Below are 18520 nucleotides of genomic sequence, written 5' to 3' on the forward strand. Positions count from 1 at the left end.
TCAACTAATCCACTTTTATATACCTATACTTCATTACATAATTATCTTTCTATATTTAGTTGATTACCTTCTAGATCACAATTTTTTTTCCTAACCTGCTTCTGCCAAAATGCCATGCGAAGAAAAGTAATTACATAGTATATGTGTACAACTTTACCTATTAAATAATATGGCGAAATATTCGTGAACTTTCAAAAGAGCATAAAAAAAAAGTTGTATCATTTTCTTACCTCAGTTTGGACTGAACTGAAGCCTTCACCACACTCGATCAGTATTGTGGTTTCTGTTGCTGTTAGTTGTATCGTTTCATCGTATAGAATATAGAAGCAACTTTGTATGTTGCAATTGCAGTTTCACTTTAGTTAGAAAAAGGGGGGGGGGGGGGGGAATAGCAAAGCAAACAAAGAGTATATACGCAAAGATGTCAGCCACTACTCTCAGCTGATGCCTATGGACTGATTGTTTGAACTGGCGAGATGCTGTTCCCATACTTGGCAGTTCGGACATGCTTGAGTAGTGTCCAATAGCTTGGAATAACAGAATGAGTCAACTTTCCCACACAATGCGCACCAAAGCATCATAGCTTGTTCCGAAACTAACTTTGTGCATCAAGTGCACTAACTGTACTTCTTGTTATGTTAAAGTCACCCAGCTTACGCCAGCGCCCGAACTGCGTCATAACTGTTCCGAAACTACCCGAAGCGCATCAAATGCACCATCTTTGAGAAAAATGGTAAGAGATAAATAAATATTAGCCTAACCTACCTGGATCAGGTTGAGTTCGGTTCGGATAGTTTATTACCATCTTGTTAAACAGAATTATAATTAGGTTTCAAAAGTTGGAAAAAATGTTCACAGCTTTTCCCTAAAATTAATACGTTTCGTATAGTTATCATGCTCTGCGTTATTTAAAAGAATTTTACGTTATATTTGTAGAGTCCCGGAAATTTCGCGGATTCCTCTGGCCTCAGGATAGAATTCAAAGTTATAGGTGTGCTCGACCCATGTTTACTTTCCCATTGGTTGATTTCTTAGCGAGAACATTTTTATCCTTATTTGGCACTACCTGATTCGCTTACTTCTCTCCTAGCTGGACATCGTTGGCTCACGGTCGTAGAGGGGCGTGTCCAAAAAACTGCTGTCCGATCATGAACACAGTGCGAGAGTGTGAAGGTTAGCATTCTAGCTTGCGACTAAATGAATGCGCGAAAATTCCGTGGCTCTATACATATATTTGGTGTCCGAGATTTGTATTATAAATTTACTTGCAACAGGAACAACATGAACACATGATTTTGCTCGTTACCGAGATCAGATGTCACTGGCGAGTAGCCTACTGAAAGTCTTACCTTTTTTTTTTTTGCCATAATTTTCATAATTTTAGCATACGTTTCAGTAAGGGAGTAGATTTTCCCTTCAGCGTTTAATACGCTATCTTAATTATAAAACCACGTTGGCCTTAAACATTTTTGTGTATATTCCTTTTTCCCCAATAATTAAATATCGGATTTGAATTTTGTTTGTAAACATAGTCAAAAAATGTATATTTTGAAAAATTTTAATATTTTGTTATTTTTTTAACTGTCATTCATTGAATGTGTAGGTTCTTGAGAAAAATTAATAGTTACATTTTAAATGCAGCATTTTCTCATATTTCTTATACATTTAAGTCCAGTGGCGGATCCAGGATTTTGGTTTGGGAGGGGCTTGACCCAGCTGAGGCTAGGCTTTATCAAGGCAAACACTAAAACAATAGTGGACCCAGATACTTTTGGAGGGGCTTGAGCCCCTTAGCCCCCCCTCTGGATCCGCTACTGTTTAAGTCCATATATTAACATGATCATTTTCTCATTAAAGTTGGAATGCGTTTCAACATTTGATGATTATCTTTTGTTCACCTGTTTCTTTGAATGTCACCCTTAAGTTTATTATTACCATAAGCTCATAATACGGTCAAACAAAACATATGTTTACTGTGCGTGCTTATTTCAAGACATATCTTTACATTACTTGGTTAAATTATCTTTCACATAAAATGGGTGCATCCAAGAACGTTGTCAAGAATATTTAAAGTTTTTAAACAGTAAAAATTTACTCTGCCACCATTCAGTTCATTGAAACTTTATTACAAACAAATAAAAAAAATATGTATAAACAACAGACATAGGAAGAGAATGTTCATGGAATTTGTATCACAGCGACTACATTCCCGAGTCTGCGTGTAGAAATGCAGCGAATTAATTGGAAGCCCTTTGGATGCAGTCTGTTACTTGTGGTGCTCTGAAAATTGGAGAGGGTGAATGAACAAAATGCAATAAGTATTTTCTTTAATAATACCAGTGATTTTTACATTACACTGTACATATACCTAAATCATTGATGTAGATTATATATTCCAGGTGAAATATAATTTGATAAAGCTAGGAATATGTGTTTTATACAACGGTGGGACGTAAACCGAAATACGAGCTATAAATTCTACAGGAGAAAAAAAAAGTATTTTTGTCATAAATTTACTTCAAAGCTAACCATTTCTTAAGAAACGACGAACAGCTAGCTGTAAGTAATAACACATAAAAAAAAATATCTAATTTATATTGGCTATCCTTTTGCTCAGACTTATGTCCTTTTGCTTTTATGTGATTTGCCAGATATTTGACATTTCAATCTAAGATCAGTGTTAATTTTGATAATATTTTTGTAAGGGTAATATAAACATTTTATACACTTGTTGCAGTGTTCCAAAAAAATAATATTATTGTTGTTTTTGGAGTTATACTTCTATAGGCGCGTTATGGAAAAATTATGAGCGAAAGTTTTTATGATACGCATACACGATCCAATGAAATCTGTACAAAATTAAAAAAAAAACTACATTCAAAAAAGGCGACATACAAACAAACAATATATATGCTTTTAAATAATATACTTGATTAATATAGAAAACTGGTTCATATAATTTAAAACATTTATTTATTGTGAACATTAGTGATATAAATAGTGTTTATAAACTTTTACAAGTATATTTTCTAGTGCATTTATATAAGTGAGATTAGGTTTTCGTATTTATAATTTATTTTCATTATAAATTATTACGTTATTTAATAAATATTAAAAATTAATAAATTAGAATAAAAATTAGCTTATTTATTTTATTTTTATTATTAATTTAAAATTATCTAGATTATTTTACTAAATTAAATAACTTTTTTGTTAATTTATATTGTTATGTATATAATGTATATTAATACTGAATGCTGAGAATTTAGTTAAATTTTTAATTTGATTGCATTTATACTTTACCGTATTTATAATATCACTCCAGTCCTATTATTTTAATTTCATTAATTATTTGCATGCAAAATTAAGCTAGTTTTTAACACGCCAAATAAGTACCTACAACTTCTAACACGCGTACATAAGTACATGCACCCATTTTTGTTTATTTACATCGTTTTCAATCCCAGGAGATGAAGAAAGTATATGAACTACAAGCTTTTTACTTTTTAATTAATGACTAATGAGTAATGAATGTTTTTTTTTAATATACAGTTAAATAAGAACAAAATAAGAATACAGTTTAAACACCGAAGTAGGTAGTGAAAAATATAACGGCTTCAACTTAAAACTTGTTTAAAAAAATATTTTTTTTTGTAATTTATTTATGTTGTATAATGTGTCAACGACTTATAATGTGTGAAAGTGTTTCAAATTAATCAAGCTTAACTGAGTAAAGTAATAATAATCTGTTTTGCTATTTAATTAGGTGAAAAGAGGCCAGTTACACATCCACATAATGTGCTTCTTACTGTAATTCTATGTAATTTACTAGTTTCACTTATTTTTAATGACAAAGAGCCATTAATGACAGTTTAAGCATGTGAATAATAATCTTGGCTGGTTCATTCTCTGGCCTTTTTTTTTTTGGCGCGTGGGAATTTAATTAGCTTAACGTGTTCCTGCTTGAATCTAAACACTGTTTTTTGTTACATGTGTAGATCAGGTATACCTTTTATACCACAAATGGTAAGTAAATACCATATCCATATGACAGTAGGTTGTAGTCATATTGTGAATGCATTGCCAGATTATTAGCAGCTATGTGCCAGGGATCTTAAATACGATGACAGTTAAGAGTCAATAGGAAATATCCCTTTCTGACGCCGTTCGGGCGGGGGGAGGGGTGAATCTGTGACCAACTTGCAAACCCCTATTGAGTTCTGTATTCCTTTATTTTACTTTATATGCTGCTGCATAAATTATTTTGGCCCAAAAACAAAGAATTTTTTTAAACCTCGATATAAAAATTATTTTTAAAAATTTACTAAAATAAATTTTTACTAAAAATATGTACCAATTATTTGTTTAGTTTTAATTAAAAGTACAGTTGCACAGCATAACTTCATTACGAACTTATTGTAGTTGTAGAATTCGGTTCAATATGTTTTCAAATTGTATTTGAAGTCATTCCTTTAAGATGTGTAATGACAGATTTTTCTTCATCTTTGTTTGTACTGATTAAAATCGACCAATGCTTTTAATTACTCTTTGGCCTCTGGGATGAGACTACGTCCGTAGAAATGTGTGCCATTGTTTATCGTCCTTGAAGATGGAATGCAAAAAGGCATGCCAAAACGTCTATCACACCATCATTCCCACGGACGTTGCCTTCAACCCAGAAGCCAAGAAATAGTTAGGGCGGCATTCCAAGACGTTCGGGTAAGGTAGGGAAAAAGCACTGGCTTGTGAGATATAGCTAACCGTAACTTAACTCGCGGGCCGTATTCCAGAACGTGTCCAAAACACATCCTATCCAGGGATCCGATCGGCAGCTGTGTTAATAAACGGTTCCCTGCGCGAGGCTAGAAACTTGTTCCAGCGCACTCTAGCGGACGTTTGGCAACCGTCGATACAATTTTTATGGCAAAAATCCTAGAGATAGCAGCACCGTCGCCCGAATTAAATGGAGTTGTTTTAATTTTTTTGAAGTTGCTTTCTTATTATGACTATTGAAGTATAAAAAATGTATTGCAGGATAGTTTTGCTACCATAAAGTTTAATTTGGCACACCAACACGCTTGGTACGTCCCCCGAAGTTCACGAAATTGAAAATATACGAGTCAATGGCGCCAGACGCGGGACCACCATCTGGACGAAATCAAAGAAATAGTGAGCTCAGCGCATGCGCGAAATTTAGGAAAAAGATAGGTCACGTATAGAACACCTAAATCCGACCCTAAAAAAAAAGACCTGGCCATTTCCTAACGTGCAATTATGAACACGGTTAGGGTACAGGTGTAGCATATTCAAAACTTAAACCCTTATTTTTTTGGTCTTGGAATACCGGCCTTTAGTGGCTGTGGCCGTGAAGGCCCACGATCTAGACTTATTATAATATTATAAAATATGGACTAGAATGCACATATAGCGCGCGTCAAACGTCTTGATAGTTGAGCTTTATTGATAGATGGAAAAGTGTTCCTCAGAAAATATCAACTGTTTTAATAACGTCAATTATCGTATGACGCTTCTGCGTGTCTGCATGGTCAAGATACATTTTGAACTCGAAGAAAAATGCCGCGCCCAAGGAGAATTTCCAACCTCCTTGGACTTGACCCACTAATGCATATTATCTTCCCCTACTTTCCCATCGCCGAGCTTAAGGGCGATTTTCCTAGGAACAGGTGTTTTGCGTCGCGCCGAACGTAATGCGCCCAGCGTGATGCGCCGTCTACCCAATATAATAATTCCTTTCCTTTCACCCTGTTAACTCACTGATATTCGAGCATATAAATAACTTCAAATTAAAGTATGTTTTGGGCGCCATTGTTTGAAAAAAACAAGTTATGTAACTTCTATATACTGATATTCTAGATTGATTAGACCCTACTAGGTCAAAGTCATAATACATCAAAACCTAGTGACTGTAAATTTTATCACTCTAAGTGTATTCTGGTTTTGTAGATCAGGAAGAAACATACTATACATACCTTCATATCCAGACACAATTTATATATGTAAAAGTAGAGGATATATAGACATACCAGATTTACTCTCCAGTTAAGCCTAATGATTGCATATTGACACGGATCATAAAAATGTAGAATGTCTCGGCATATTTGGTAATATTTAATAAGTAATCTGACAACAAAGTTCGATCATTAATTGATTTACCTCTAGCTTAGCTCAGTCTTGCATGAGAATTTTCATCAGGACCTCTGTTGTTAGGTAATAAGTTGTATGTGATTCTCAATACCTAAAGACTTACAATTTCAGGCAATATTCTAATGTAATGTTTCTGGATAAAGTTTATATCACCATCTGTATCATGCATTATTATTTATATGTTTTCTGCCAAAACATCTAGATTTTTATATTGGCAAATGTGTGTCTTGCGATTAAAAGACATAATTGAGACAAAATAAGTAATATGGAAACTTATCTTAATATCCTTGCATAACTTCCCTATGATCCATAACAGAACTGATACCACTATTCATAAAAAACTTTTCCTGCTTATAGCAATTAACTAATTATTCCGTACTCTTGTTATACAGAAAACAATCAAGTTTATTGCAATATCGCCTTTAGATTACTACTACATTTTACAATATGGTGCAGGAAAAAGCTATATATGAACTAAATATTGTCCTTAGTTACCCCACTTTCAAACCCCCCGACAAAGACAAAACATAAAACTTTTCACTATACCTATACAAATATAAATGCCAAAACAACAAATATTATGGTTGAAACACTTATTACATCAACTGCACTTTAGCACGGACAAATAAATTATTTAAACTGCTTCTGTAATCACGGTAGTATGAAACCAACACAAAGCAACGAGGTGTCTTCCAGCAGAGCGCAACACGATACACACCACAGACAAACTCCCGGTGTGATGGACCAACTGGTTTCGGCGCAGTCAACTGCATTACATGCCAAGTTCGCGTTGCTGTCTTCCACCACTATCAGCAGGTGTTAGTGACTTTACTCGAGTTCTTTATGGTTCCACATTAAGGTCTCATTTGAAGAGGTGCTAGGTGGAGGCGAATATACCATCAGAGATTCTAAAGTAAGCTTCAAAATTCTCTTCTTCGTCTATAAAATGCTTCAACTATTAATCAACCATTTTGAACGCTCCTTCGTTTTTCCCTTTCTTATAAATTCCATCCTCCACGCTACTTATTTTCGCCCGGGCACGAAATCACTTCACCCTCCATATCTTGATCGAGTTATATCATTAGAATCCTCATATTTTGCTGAAAATGGTCCATGTCACTCAGATGGCAAAAGTGCGTGGATCACTTCACGACTGAACAACCTAGAACACGCTAGCTAGGAAAACATCCTCTCTCAGCGCACAACATTGCTATCTGGGCTACATGAGTTGTGTAGAGCTTCAGCAGACCACGTGATTTGAAACTGCTCAAGATAATCCGAGCGGTGTTTGTTCTCAAAAAAAATTTAAGAATTTCCGTATTTAGTTTTTAAACTGTATCTTTACGAGAGTGAAAAGGGCTAAAAATGCATGTTTTCAGAATAACGTTTTAAACATGAAACGTCCTGTAAAGATTCTTGAAAGCATCCAAGGGCCTTGCATTATACCTTTATCTTCATTTCTCTGTCACCTGATGTTAAAATCTCATAGTTGCCCTGGGCACGACGAGAAGACAGTACGGCAGTCCACAGCCTTGCGCACAGAGGCGATACCGCGCTAGGAGCACCAGTGAGACTCGCACTTATCATCCTACCTCACCAACACAGATACAACCCTGACTAGGAAGGGCCCCTCCAAGTTATCTGAGCTCATTACGTTCGACGCAACGCAAGATACCTGCTCAAAGGAAAATCCCCTTTCATCTCCCAGGCTCCTAGCGGACGCCCTGCTAACTCGCAAGACCTCTGGCACGCGCTATGGAGACACAAGGCTGGATAAAGAAGAAAAAAAAGGCACTCCAATGGTAACATAAATTATTTTGAGAATATTTTTTTACATTTGTATACGTATTTAAGGATGTGCTCTCTCGGGAAGGGACTTTAAACAGGGTGTCCACATATACCCCTGAAATTTTTTTTTAATTTTACAATATTCTGAAAGAAAAAATGTAAATAACGAATCCGCGGTCACCATGGCTGGCCTGGTACAAACCGAACCTTGCACATGCCATTTTATAGTGCGTATGAGCAGGGTTGTGCAATGAGGTGAATTCCATTCCCGAAATCATAATAAATCCTTTTTAAAAATATATATCTGTATTTGCCATCTACAAAAGGAAATCATTTTAAAAAAGAAAATAGAAATGAAATTCTGGGTGGTGCGCTCCTGTGTACGAGTAGGCAATGAATCCCAAACTGAAAGGGGAAATAATGAAGTTAACGTCTGGGTACCGGCAGATGGAATAACTCTGACTGGAGAGCTCGCATGTCTTTGCCAGGAAGAGTAAGTGTATTCCCACAGGGTGTGTGGACACCCCGTCAAAGCTCGTCCTTACTGGCGGGGGAGCGCCTCCTCCGGGGGCGCACGTCCTCGGGGGTGAAGACCACGAAGTCCGAGTCGTTGGCCACGGTGGACCTGGTGTGGCGGGGCAGCTCCTTGCCCGCCGGGTCCACGTTGGCCAGGCTGATGCGCGAGCTCACCTCGCGGCCTCGGGCGCTGCGGCAGACAAGCACCTGGTGTCGCCTGGGCTCCGCGTGGAGGGTGGGAGTGGCCTTTATTTTGCTCTTTTGAAGGCCAGGTGTGCAAAATTGTACTGTGGTTCCAAGTAGTGTCGTTCTCAGTCATATGGTTCTAAGTCGTGTGTCTCTAGGTCATGAGGTTTTAAGTCGTGAGGTTCCAAGTCATGTTGTTCTTGGTCATGTGGTTCCAAGTCGTGTGTCTCTAGGTCATGAGGTTTTAAGTCGTGAGGTTTCAAATCATGTTGTTCTTGGTCATATGGTTCCAAGTCGTGTGTCTCTAGGTCATGAGGTTTTAAGTCGTGAGGTTCCAAGTCGTGTTGTTCTTGGTCATGTGGTACTAAGTCGTGTATCTCTAGGTCATGAGGTTTTAAGTCGTGAGGTTTCAAATCATGTTGTTCTTGGTCATATGGTTCCAAGTCGTGTGTCTCTAGGTCATGAGGTTTTAAGTCGTGAGGTTTCAAATCATGTTGTTCTTGGTCATATGGTTCCAAGTCGTGTGTCTCTAGGTCATGAGGTTTTAAGTCGTGAGGTTTCAAATCATGTTGTTCTTGGTCATATGGTTCCAAGTCGTGTGTCTCTAGGTCATGAGGTTTTAAGTCGTGAGGTTTCAAATCATGTTGTTCTTGGTCATATGGTTCCAAGTCGTGTGTCTCTAGGTCATGAGGTTTTAAGTCGTGAGGTTTCAAATCATGTTGTTCTTGGTCATATGGTTCCAAGTCGTGTGTCTCTAGGTCATGAGGTTTTAAGTCGTGAGGTTCCAAGTCGTGTTGTTCTTGGTCATGTGGTACTAAGTCGTGTATCTCTAGGTCATGAGGTTTTAAGTCGTGAGGTTTCAAATCATGTTGTTCTTGGTCATATGGTTCCAAGTCGTGTGTCTCTAGGTCATGAGGTTTTAAGTCGTGAGGTTTCAAATCATGTTGTTCTTGGTCATATGGTTCCAAGTCGTGTGTCTCTAGGTCATGAGGTTTTAAGTCGTGAGGTTTCAAATCATGTTGTTCTTGGTCATATGGTTCCAAGTCGTGTGTCTCTAGGTCATGAGGTTTTAAGTCGTGAGGTTTCAAATCATGTTGTTCTTGGTCATATGGTTCCAAGTCGTGTGTCTCTAGGTCATGAGGTTTTAAGTCGTGAGGTTTCAAATCATGTTGTTCTTGGTCATATGGTTCCAAGTCGTGTGTCTCTAGGTCATGAGGTTTTAAGTCGTGAGGTTTCAAATCATGTTGTTCTTGGTCATATGGTTCCAAGTCGTGTGTCTCTAGGTCATGAGGTTTTAAGTCGTGAGGTTTCAAATCATGTTGTTCTTGGTCATATGGTTCCAAGTCGTGTGTCTCTAGGTCATGAGGTTTTAAGTCGTGAGGTTCCAAATCATGTTGTTCTTGGTCATATGGTTCCAAGTCGTGTGTCTCTAGGTCATGAGGTTTTAAGTCGTGAGGTTCCAAGTCATGTTGTTCTCGGTCACGTGGTTCTAAGTCGTGTGTGTCTAGGTCGTGTAGTTCTAAAACGTGTCGTTCGTAGTTGTGTGGTTCTGTGTCTCTAGGTCGTGAGGTTTTAAGTCTTGCGTCTCTAGCTGAGTTTCGTTCGAAGTCATGTCCTTGGTTGTGTGGCTCCGAGTCGTGCGTCTGCAAGGTCGAGTGCTGCGCGGTTCCGGGCCGTGCCAGAGCAGGCGCCCCCCTCACCCGTGGTCGGCCGACAGGTCGGCGTTGACGGTGACGTCGCGCGGCCGGCTGAAGTCGCACTCGAGCGTGAAGGCGGCGTCGCCCGGCATGATGAGCTCGTCGTCGTGCTGGATCACCACCACGTTCGAGTACACGTCGTCCTCCTGGGGGACACCCGGACTTGGCTCGCTTCCACGACCCCGCGTGTTTGCACGCGACTTTCAATATTTTCATAACGTAACCACATTCAATCGTTTTCAAAAGGAATTTTTGACGTGACAACGTCTAATAAATCGATGAACGCCTGCTGCACGCACGAAAAAGTGTCCCGTTACGCACATTGTTCCGTTACGCTGTGTCCCGTTACGCTCATTTTTCCGTTACGCTCATTGTTCCGTTACTCTGTGTTCCGTTACGCTGTCAGCGAGTGCAATAATAATAGGATATGTTACAATTGACTAAAAAATTATGGTAATTCATATAATTGACGATAGATATTTCATTACAATTTATTTATACGAAAACTTTTTCATAATTATATTTAAACTTTATAGCTAAACGCCAGTTTTTTTAAAAATTAATTACAAGTCATCTACACGTGAACTGTTTCGTCTACTGTTTATAAAGTGAAGTGAAAAGTTATGTGGTTTTCATTGCTTATTACAACAACAATTTAGGCAATAAAGGTTCATTTTTCTTGCATTTTAAAAATCTGATTACTAGTATAATTTCAAGTATTTATTCTTTTATTGTTAAAATAAAGATGATTCATTTTTATTCATAATCTTATGCAATCATTTCATCAATGTTTTGTTATGACGTTGTCACGTTAAACTATCGTCCGTAAACTGACTTTACAGACAACCAATCTTTTTTTTATCAAACATGTCCTTGAAACTCTTTGTTTTCACTATATCGTCCATAAACCAAAACTGTACACAACACGGTTTCGTATTTTGAGTACTGACATAGATATTTACCTTTAATTTAGTCAAAAAATAACATTAATTAAAGAGTCGTTTCTTATAAAGATGACTTTTACCAAACAATTGAATATTGTTTTCTCATGAGTTTATTTAGAAAAGGGCGAAAACATGAAATTCAGAAGCATGACAATATAGGATAAAACCGTCTTAACATATCTTCGACAGCGAATGCGCTAGAGACGGTGCACAAGGGCATCGCTACGTGGTCACTGCGTGAAGCCGCTTTGCGTCCAACTAATGGTCTGGGTAAATATGTAGTTAAGCGATATGTGTTAAAAAAAATTTTAAATTCCTAAAATACTTTTATTCTATGCTTTTTAACTTCCTCTTTTCATAAAACCCGACGGAGATAAGAAATTACAAATACTTTAGGAGATATCGCCGTTCTTATTTTGCAATACAAGACCTGTGCAATCATTCTACCTTCAACATTTTTTTTTGCCGTGTATTCGTGAATGCCTAATTAATTAAAATGGTCGATTAGGTCAGGTCATTTACATTATAAATACTTTCAAACTAAGCGGACATTAAAAATAATATGAATTAATTTTAATGGTTGTTTAGTTTTAAAGTATTTATAATGTAACTGACCTGACCTAACAAAACGGGACAAAGGATGAACAGTAGGAACTCACGTAATTTTTTTTTTATACTTATTACTTGCGCAACAATATCCAAATAACAAATAAAACATTAAAATTTGAAACGTTAAAAACTCACCTAAGTTAGAGGCGGGTGCAAGAAAAAAAAATTTCATACTCGTAAACAAGAAACAATCGTACACGCCGCATGAATGCACAGGTATTGTGATGAAAATTAAATAATTCTATATCTCCTAAAGTAATTGGAATTTCTTATCCCCGCCGGGTTTAATGAAAAGTGGGCATTGTGGAAACAGTTTCTAAGGACTAATATTTCACGAAAGTGATTAGTGCTTTTAAAAAATTCTAATTCATACTTATTAATCTGCATCAGGCGTGATCAATAACCATTTTCGCAGTGATTAAAGATGCGATATAAAAGTTCTTCAACCACGTCACAACACGCTCTCACTCCATGCCGTAAACACACAACCACTTAAAGGTAGGTTGCTGTGAAGACTTTAGTCAATAATTAAGTGTGAATAAAAATATTACTAACTCAATTTTCAACAAATATTCACTAAATGTAATTAATATAGCCTAATGGGTGTTAAAAATCGCGCTTTATATGCCAATTAGTGATTATTTGTAGAAGACTTTGGTGACAGAACAAGAAATACAAGGGTGTACCAATAAAGTTTATAGAAAAAGTCCTTAAATAATAGTAACAAAGAGAGAATTTTTTTAAAAAAAAATCAAGATGGTGTTCAAGAATGTATCTTAAGGTGGTCGCCTGGCTAGGTCACCAAAATGGCGTGCAGAACTCCAGGTGTTGACGCGCCATTTACTAACTGTTAAAGGTTTCTTAATAGTGTGGTGATTGCAAATAGCATTTAAGAGCCATTGCCACAATATTATCCGCAACTTCTGGCATGAATCGTATCTTCCAGCTATTCTGTACCTTGTTGCAACCACATGTTTACTAACAGGCTCTGGTCTGTACGCGCCGCGAGGAAATAATAAGTAGAGACCGGAAAAATTCGCGGGTTCAAAGACCTTTAGGGTGGACTCCAGTATCCTTTACACCCTCGGGCAAATACCAACTGTTCATTGGCTGCTGACTTGTGGAGTCGCCACGACTGGGTGGCCTGTGATTCGACACTTCTATGAGTGAGGGTCTCTAATTGGCCCTCAGTCCTCCAGATTAACAGTGGACCAAATGGCAGAAGCAGCACTAAGGCATAATTATTTGAATTTTTAGCATAGCACGTAATGAACCCGCGAATTTTTCAGGTCTCTAATACGTATTATTTCACGCGTGCGTCTACAACTGTCGTGACAAAGGGTTGACTTGGACAAGCAACCTGTGCCATGACAGGTTTAGCACATGAACATGTGAGAACTGCAAGATGGCGGAGTGAGGCACGCACCTGCTTGGTGTGGCACTGGCCGAGCGGGATGCGCAGCGAGAAGTCCCTCCCGGCGCGCGGGTCCAGGAAGCAGGGCGTGTCCTTCTTGTTGTAGCTGCCCCGGGTGTAGATCACTCCGCTGAAGTCCTCCTGAGTCCTCACCTCCACCTGCACCCGGCACCGCCCGCCTCTTCCAGCGCACACCCATCCTCCCCCCCACCCCCCACCGCCTTTTCCCATTGCAATCCTGGACATGGCGAGACTTCCGAGTATCTCCTCTTCCCCCTACCCCCTTCCCCTCACACACAACACACGCGCGTTAAGGGCGCATGTCCCGTTCCAGGTCATGATTTTAGATTTATATTAATCACTGATCAACTTTTAGACATTTTCAATCGTTTAACTTTCACGAAATGAAAAATATACATAGTTGCATACTTTTTGCATAATTAGCTGCCAAAGTTACATTTTTAACCTTTTTGGGTTGTACAACTAAGGAGAATTTAATTTATTGCAGAACTGAAACTTTTTAGGATTAACTGCAATGCTACTGGCTACTTCAAGAAATGGTTTGCATTTCTTTCAGAAAATATTAATTAATTTTACCTGACATTTCAAAAATCTCAAAATTTTTATGATCTTGACAGCCAAGAAACATGAAATGAGTTTTTGTGATAGAAATGCAAACCATTTCTTGAAGTATCCAGTGGCATTGCAGTTAATCCTAAAAAGTTTCAGTTCTGCAATAAATTAAATTCTCCTTATTTGTACAACCCAAAAAGGTTAAAAATGTAACTTTGGCAGCCAATTATGCAAAAAGTATGCAACTATGTATATTTTTCATTTCATGAAAGTTAAATGATTGAAAATGTCTAAAAGTTGATCAGTGATTAATATAAATCTAAAATCATGACCTGGAACGGGACATACGCCCTTAACTGCCGCAGTTTTGCGCAGATTATTTCCAGATCGATACATTCATAAAATTATAAAGATGGTTGAAAATGAGAAATTTAAAAAAATAATAATAATTTTAATTAAAAATCACGCTGTCTGAAAAAAAAAAATTTAACGACACTCTCTTTTGCAAGATGTGACTTCTGCGTAAACGGACTTTGGCCTTTTTTTTTTTTTTTTTTTTCGTTCATTTCCCAAACAAAGTATAGAACATGAACTTCGAATCAAAACAATCGTTTGGACATACGCCATTACATTTTTGCACTGTTTGTCGTGTAAAAAAAATCCCTCAAGAATACAAAATAAGAAATAAAACAAGCTTATAAACAAGCATAAATCAGATTACGTCGAACAGATGGACCCAACAAAGATCCTAAACAGGTATTATGGACAACACGACGACGACAGCACAGAAGAACACATTCAAACTTAAAATAAAAGAGAGCTCAAGAATTGCGTGGAAGGAATATAGTCATGAAACAGCACAGACGAACACAGTAAGCCAACAACGACGAGGCAGTTTCAACAAGAACGGGGATTGCAGACACACCTGTACAACAAATCCGGACAACATATACAGGTATTATGGACAACACCGCGATGACAGCACAGACGAGCACTAGGTTTCCTTTGACAAAACAGTTGCGACGTTCCGGGAGTTGGCATCTTTTCCCGTCATCAGGCACAAAGAGACTGGTAAACAGTGCAAAACTGCAATATTGTATGTCCAAAAAAAAATTGCATTTAATCAAAATTCCACATTGCATGTGTTACCTCCTGTCCGGTGAAGAGGGACGGGAGGGCAAGATTTTCAATCACAGAGATGTGTTGCAAAAGTACGTGAAATAAATGTTTATTGTTAACAAAGGTTTTCGCAGTAAACATCACCCTTCAATACACCAATTAAATAAGCTTGACATTAAACTTCGGAAACATTACTTTGAGGAATAACACCATGAGAAGTGCCACGTTTGTGTGAACAAAAAAAAATAACAACAGTTAAATGCACCTATCCTTAAATACAAATTTACACAAGTTTTATTAGGGCCATTATCTGGAGCCGACAGGGATAGTAAATTAATTTCACATATAGGAAAGACCCTTGTAACTAACAAACATCAAAATGAAGTTAACAAACTTTTTACAATTCAAGTTCTGGGCATTTCCAAATTTTCATTTACAGAATGACCTTCGAAATCCCGGAGGTATTTTCTTTATAGAGGAGCGTCAGCTGGGGGGGGGGGGGGGAATCCCTTTCGGCACAGCCAACAGGCGTAGGTAGATTTCGAAGTACCTATTTATTCTGAGAATATTTTGGAAACTTCTATAAACTTCTGGAACATTTAAAAAACTTAATGTAGCCTACATAACATCATATAAGTTCGCCAATATTTATAATTATATATTGAATTAACATTTTCTCATATTCCATGAAGCGAAAATATATTGAATGTTTTTAACTTAATGCATCCGGCATTGAATGTCTTAACGAATTTCATATTATGTCTATTAAGGTAGTTGTGCAATAATTTGTGATCTTCAAACACTATTTTTCATCCCTTGCACTAATACGTGGTCGTATAAATTTATTTTTGTACAAATATTTAAGGTCACATTAAGATGTTTATTGATAAATTTCGACTAATTTGGTACTAAGAAAGTTTTAATATTTTTTTAAATTTCAAACCCTGCTTTTACAGTAATACTTTGTTTCATCAAAAATTGTTTAGGCATTTTACCATGAATTATAATGGATTAGATAGTAATTCTTTTAAAAAAAAAAAGAATGACATTTGGTCTTTCTACCTTTGTTACTTCAACCATTTAAAGTAATCGTTAAACAACAATGTTTCACAAAAAAAAATGTTGCATTGAAATTCGGCCTTTGAAATTTTCACTCCCGTCGCTCCCAAAGAGATTTTCACTTGAAAAAAAACAACTGTTGAGGCCAACACGGCTTCAGGAGCCGGTTCAGACCTGCATGTAGTCGGCCCCGCAGCGCAGGTTGACGTGGCGGTAGCCGGAGCCCGAGTCGCCCAGGTCCATCTGCGAGCCCACCTCCTGCTGCCACAGCTCTGGAACAACACATGCCCGACCTCCGGAGTGGGCCCAGTGGCGTAGCCAGGATTTGTGTATGGGGGTGGTTAAGAAGCATGCCCCCCCCCCCCCCCCCACCGTATTAAAGCGGTGGGTCCGGGGGTCCTCCCCCGGGAAAATTTGGATTTTAAGGTGTAAAATAGTGCTATTTTAGCAGTTTTCGGTTCTTAAATTTAAATATTGTAATGGTAAATTTTTTTATTGATTTTAATATGAAATTTGTTTGAGTGATGAATAAGAAATTAATTAAAGATTTGGTGCTAGGGGGGGGGAGGTTTGAACCCCTAACCCCCCCCCCCCCCTGGCTGCACCCCTGTAGTGGGCCTTCTCTCCTGCGGCAAGGGACGCAAGCGCGGCACCAGAGGGAGGGCGCAGGGGGGCGACAGCCCCTTCCGAGCCCAAATTTTACTTCTTGTTTCTTTTGCAGGGAATATTAATGTTGACTTAAATACTTTCGTCGATGTGCTGAACTCTTCTTCCAATCAAAATTTGAACGATAATACTAAAATTTCAGTATTTGAGACCATATATTTTTTTTGAATATCCCAAGGGCAGTGTCATGATTATTAACTGCATCCTCCTGTGTGTGAGAGCCCTGCCCGAGAGGTCTTCCTGGAACCGCCATTGAAGAACGAGGACACACTCAGGCGCAGATGTTCCTTCACTGAGGGGCCCGCTTGCGCCCGCAAAAAAACCTCACGGATGATAAAGGTCAACTCCAATACCTACCATGTCTCATGGGAAAACCTTTCTGCATACCTTAAAGTTATCTGCTTATCGTATGCATGTAGGCCGAAATATGTGTGCAGTTAACAGCATGCAAACACCCTATTCAGGCATGACTTGTGTCGGTTAAAACCCCACGCGCATAACTCTCTGCCCCCTTCCCTTCACCCCTCATTCAAAGATTGAAAAAAAAAATTGGTTGTCTGTAAAGTCGGTTTACGGACGATAGTTTAACGTGACAACGTCATAACAAAACATTGATGAAATGATTGCATACTTTTATGAATAAAATTGAATCATTTTTACTGAATTATCACTATTTTGTATGGATACAAAGAAGGAGTGAAATGAAATCTACAATTTAATTGATACATTTACTTTTATTTGCACTCATTAATTCAAATATGTTTATTACTTTAACTAAGAGATTATTTTAACTATAACTTTATTACATGTTTGCTATTTAACTTCTTCCAACCTGTGTTATTCTGTTAAGGATAGGACGATGATAGGAAAAGTAGGAAACGAATGGGAGTGTTTCAAGTTTAATGTGCCTCGAAAAAGTCAAATCGATGGTTGTTCCAACCGAGTGGAAGAGAGATAGATGCGGCGCAAGCGTACAATGAGCGTAACGAGACACCGCGTAACGGGACAATGTGCGTAATGGGACACTTTTTCGTGCGTGCAGCCGGCGTTCATCGATTTATTAGACGTTGTCACGTCAAAAAGTAATAAAATTACAGCAACTTAGCTAAACAAGTTTACAGAGAGATTATTCTGGAAAGATTACTGTAAGCCTTTGTGGGCTACACTAATGTAATTCCTCTACATTATAAGCCAGACATGCCTCATGTATGTACAGAAGCAGCAGGAATTGGGTTTTCCAGGTCAGTTTATAATTTCTGCCGGTTTGCAAACATACACACTTGACACGTGTTTCATGTATTTAGTAAAATAAATTTGTATGTATTTTTGACTTGTTATAACGAAATCAAACGACTGATTTAAGAACAAAGAATTAAAAAACAATTAAATATTAAAAATATATATAAAATATTTAGATTTATTTTGTCAAGAAAAATCAATTCTTACATTTCTGTGTGTAAAGGTTGCAGTTATAAAAGTCTACTATTCGTGTCATGTTTCATGTGAGATTTCTAGATATAACACTGATAAAGTAAGACGTGACAAACTAAATTCTATAGTTTAATGTAATAAAAAGTCATCTAAAATATTTCCAGTCATTTTTATGGAAGAAATCGAATACTAAATAACTTTAAAGATTTTTTAAAAAACATTTTGTTGTAGAACCGAACCCAAAGTAATCTCATCCAGCAGTATACTTCATCACAACATGCAGTCATCCTAACTGATTACAAAATCGTCTCTTCTTTAACATATAACTACGTTTTCAATTGCAGAGTAGGCTT

At 37.6% G+C, this 18520-nt stretch overlaps 1 protein-coding gene across 1 annotated transcript in view; it reads right to left on the bottom strand.

The window, feature by feature from the left end:
• Positions 1-7963: 7963 nt before the first annotated feature.
• The window catches only part of LOC134532286 (uncharacterized), a 28715-nt gene continuing 18158 nt past the window's right edge, over positions 7964-18520 (bottom strand). The window contains exons 3-6 of the mRNA XM_063368705.1: positions 16245-16342; positions 13332-13478; positions 10356-10498; positions 7964-8659 (exon numbers count right to left, since the gene is read on the bottom strand). Of these exons, the coding sequence (XP_063224775.1) occupies positions 8482-8659; positions 10356-10498; positions 13332-13478; positions 16245-16342 (566 nt within the window). The 3' untranslated portion in view covers positions 7964-8481. The remainder of the gene's footprint in view (positions 8660-10355; positions 10499-13331; positions 13479-16244; positions 16343-18520) is intronic.

The sequence above is a fragment of the Bacillus rossius genome, chromosome 5 (assembly GCF_032445375.1).
Source record: "Bacillus rossius redtenbacheri isolate Brsri chromosome 5, Brsri_v3, whole genome shotgun sequence".
NCBI lineage: Eukaryota > Metazoa > Arthropoda > Insecta > Phasmatodea > Bacillidae > Bacillus > Bacillus rossius.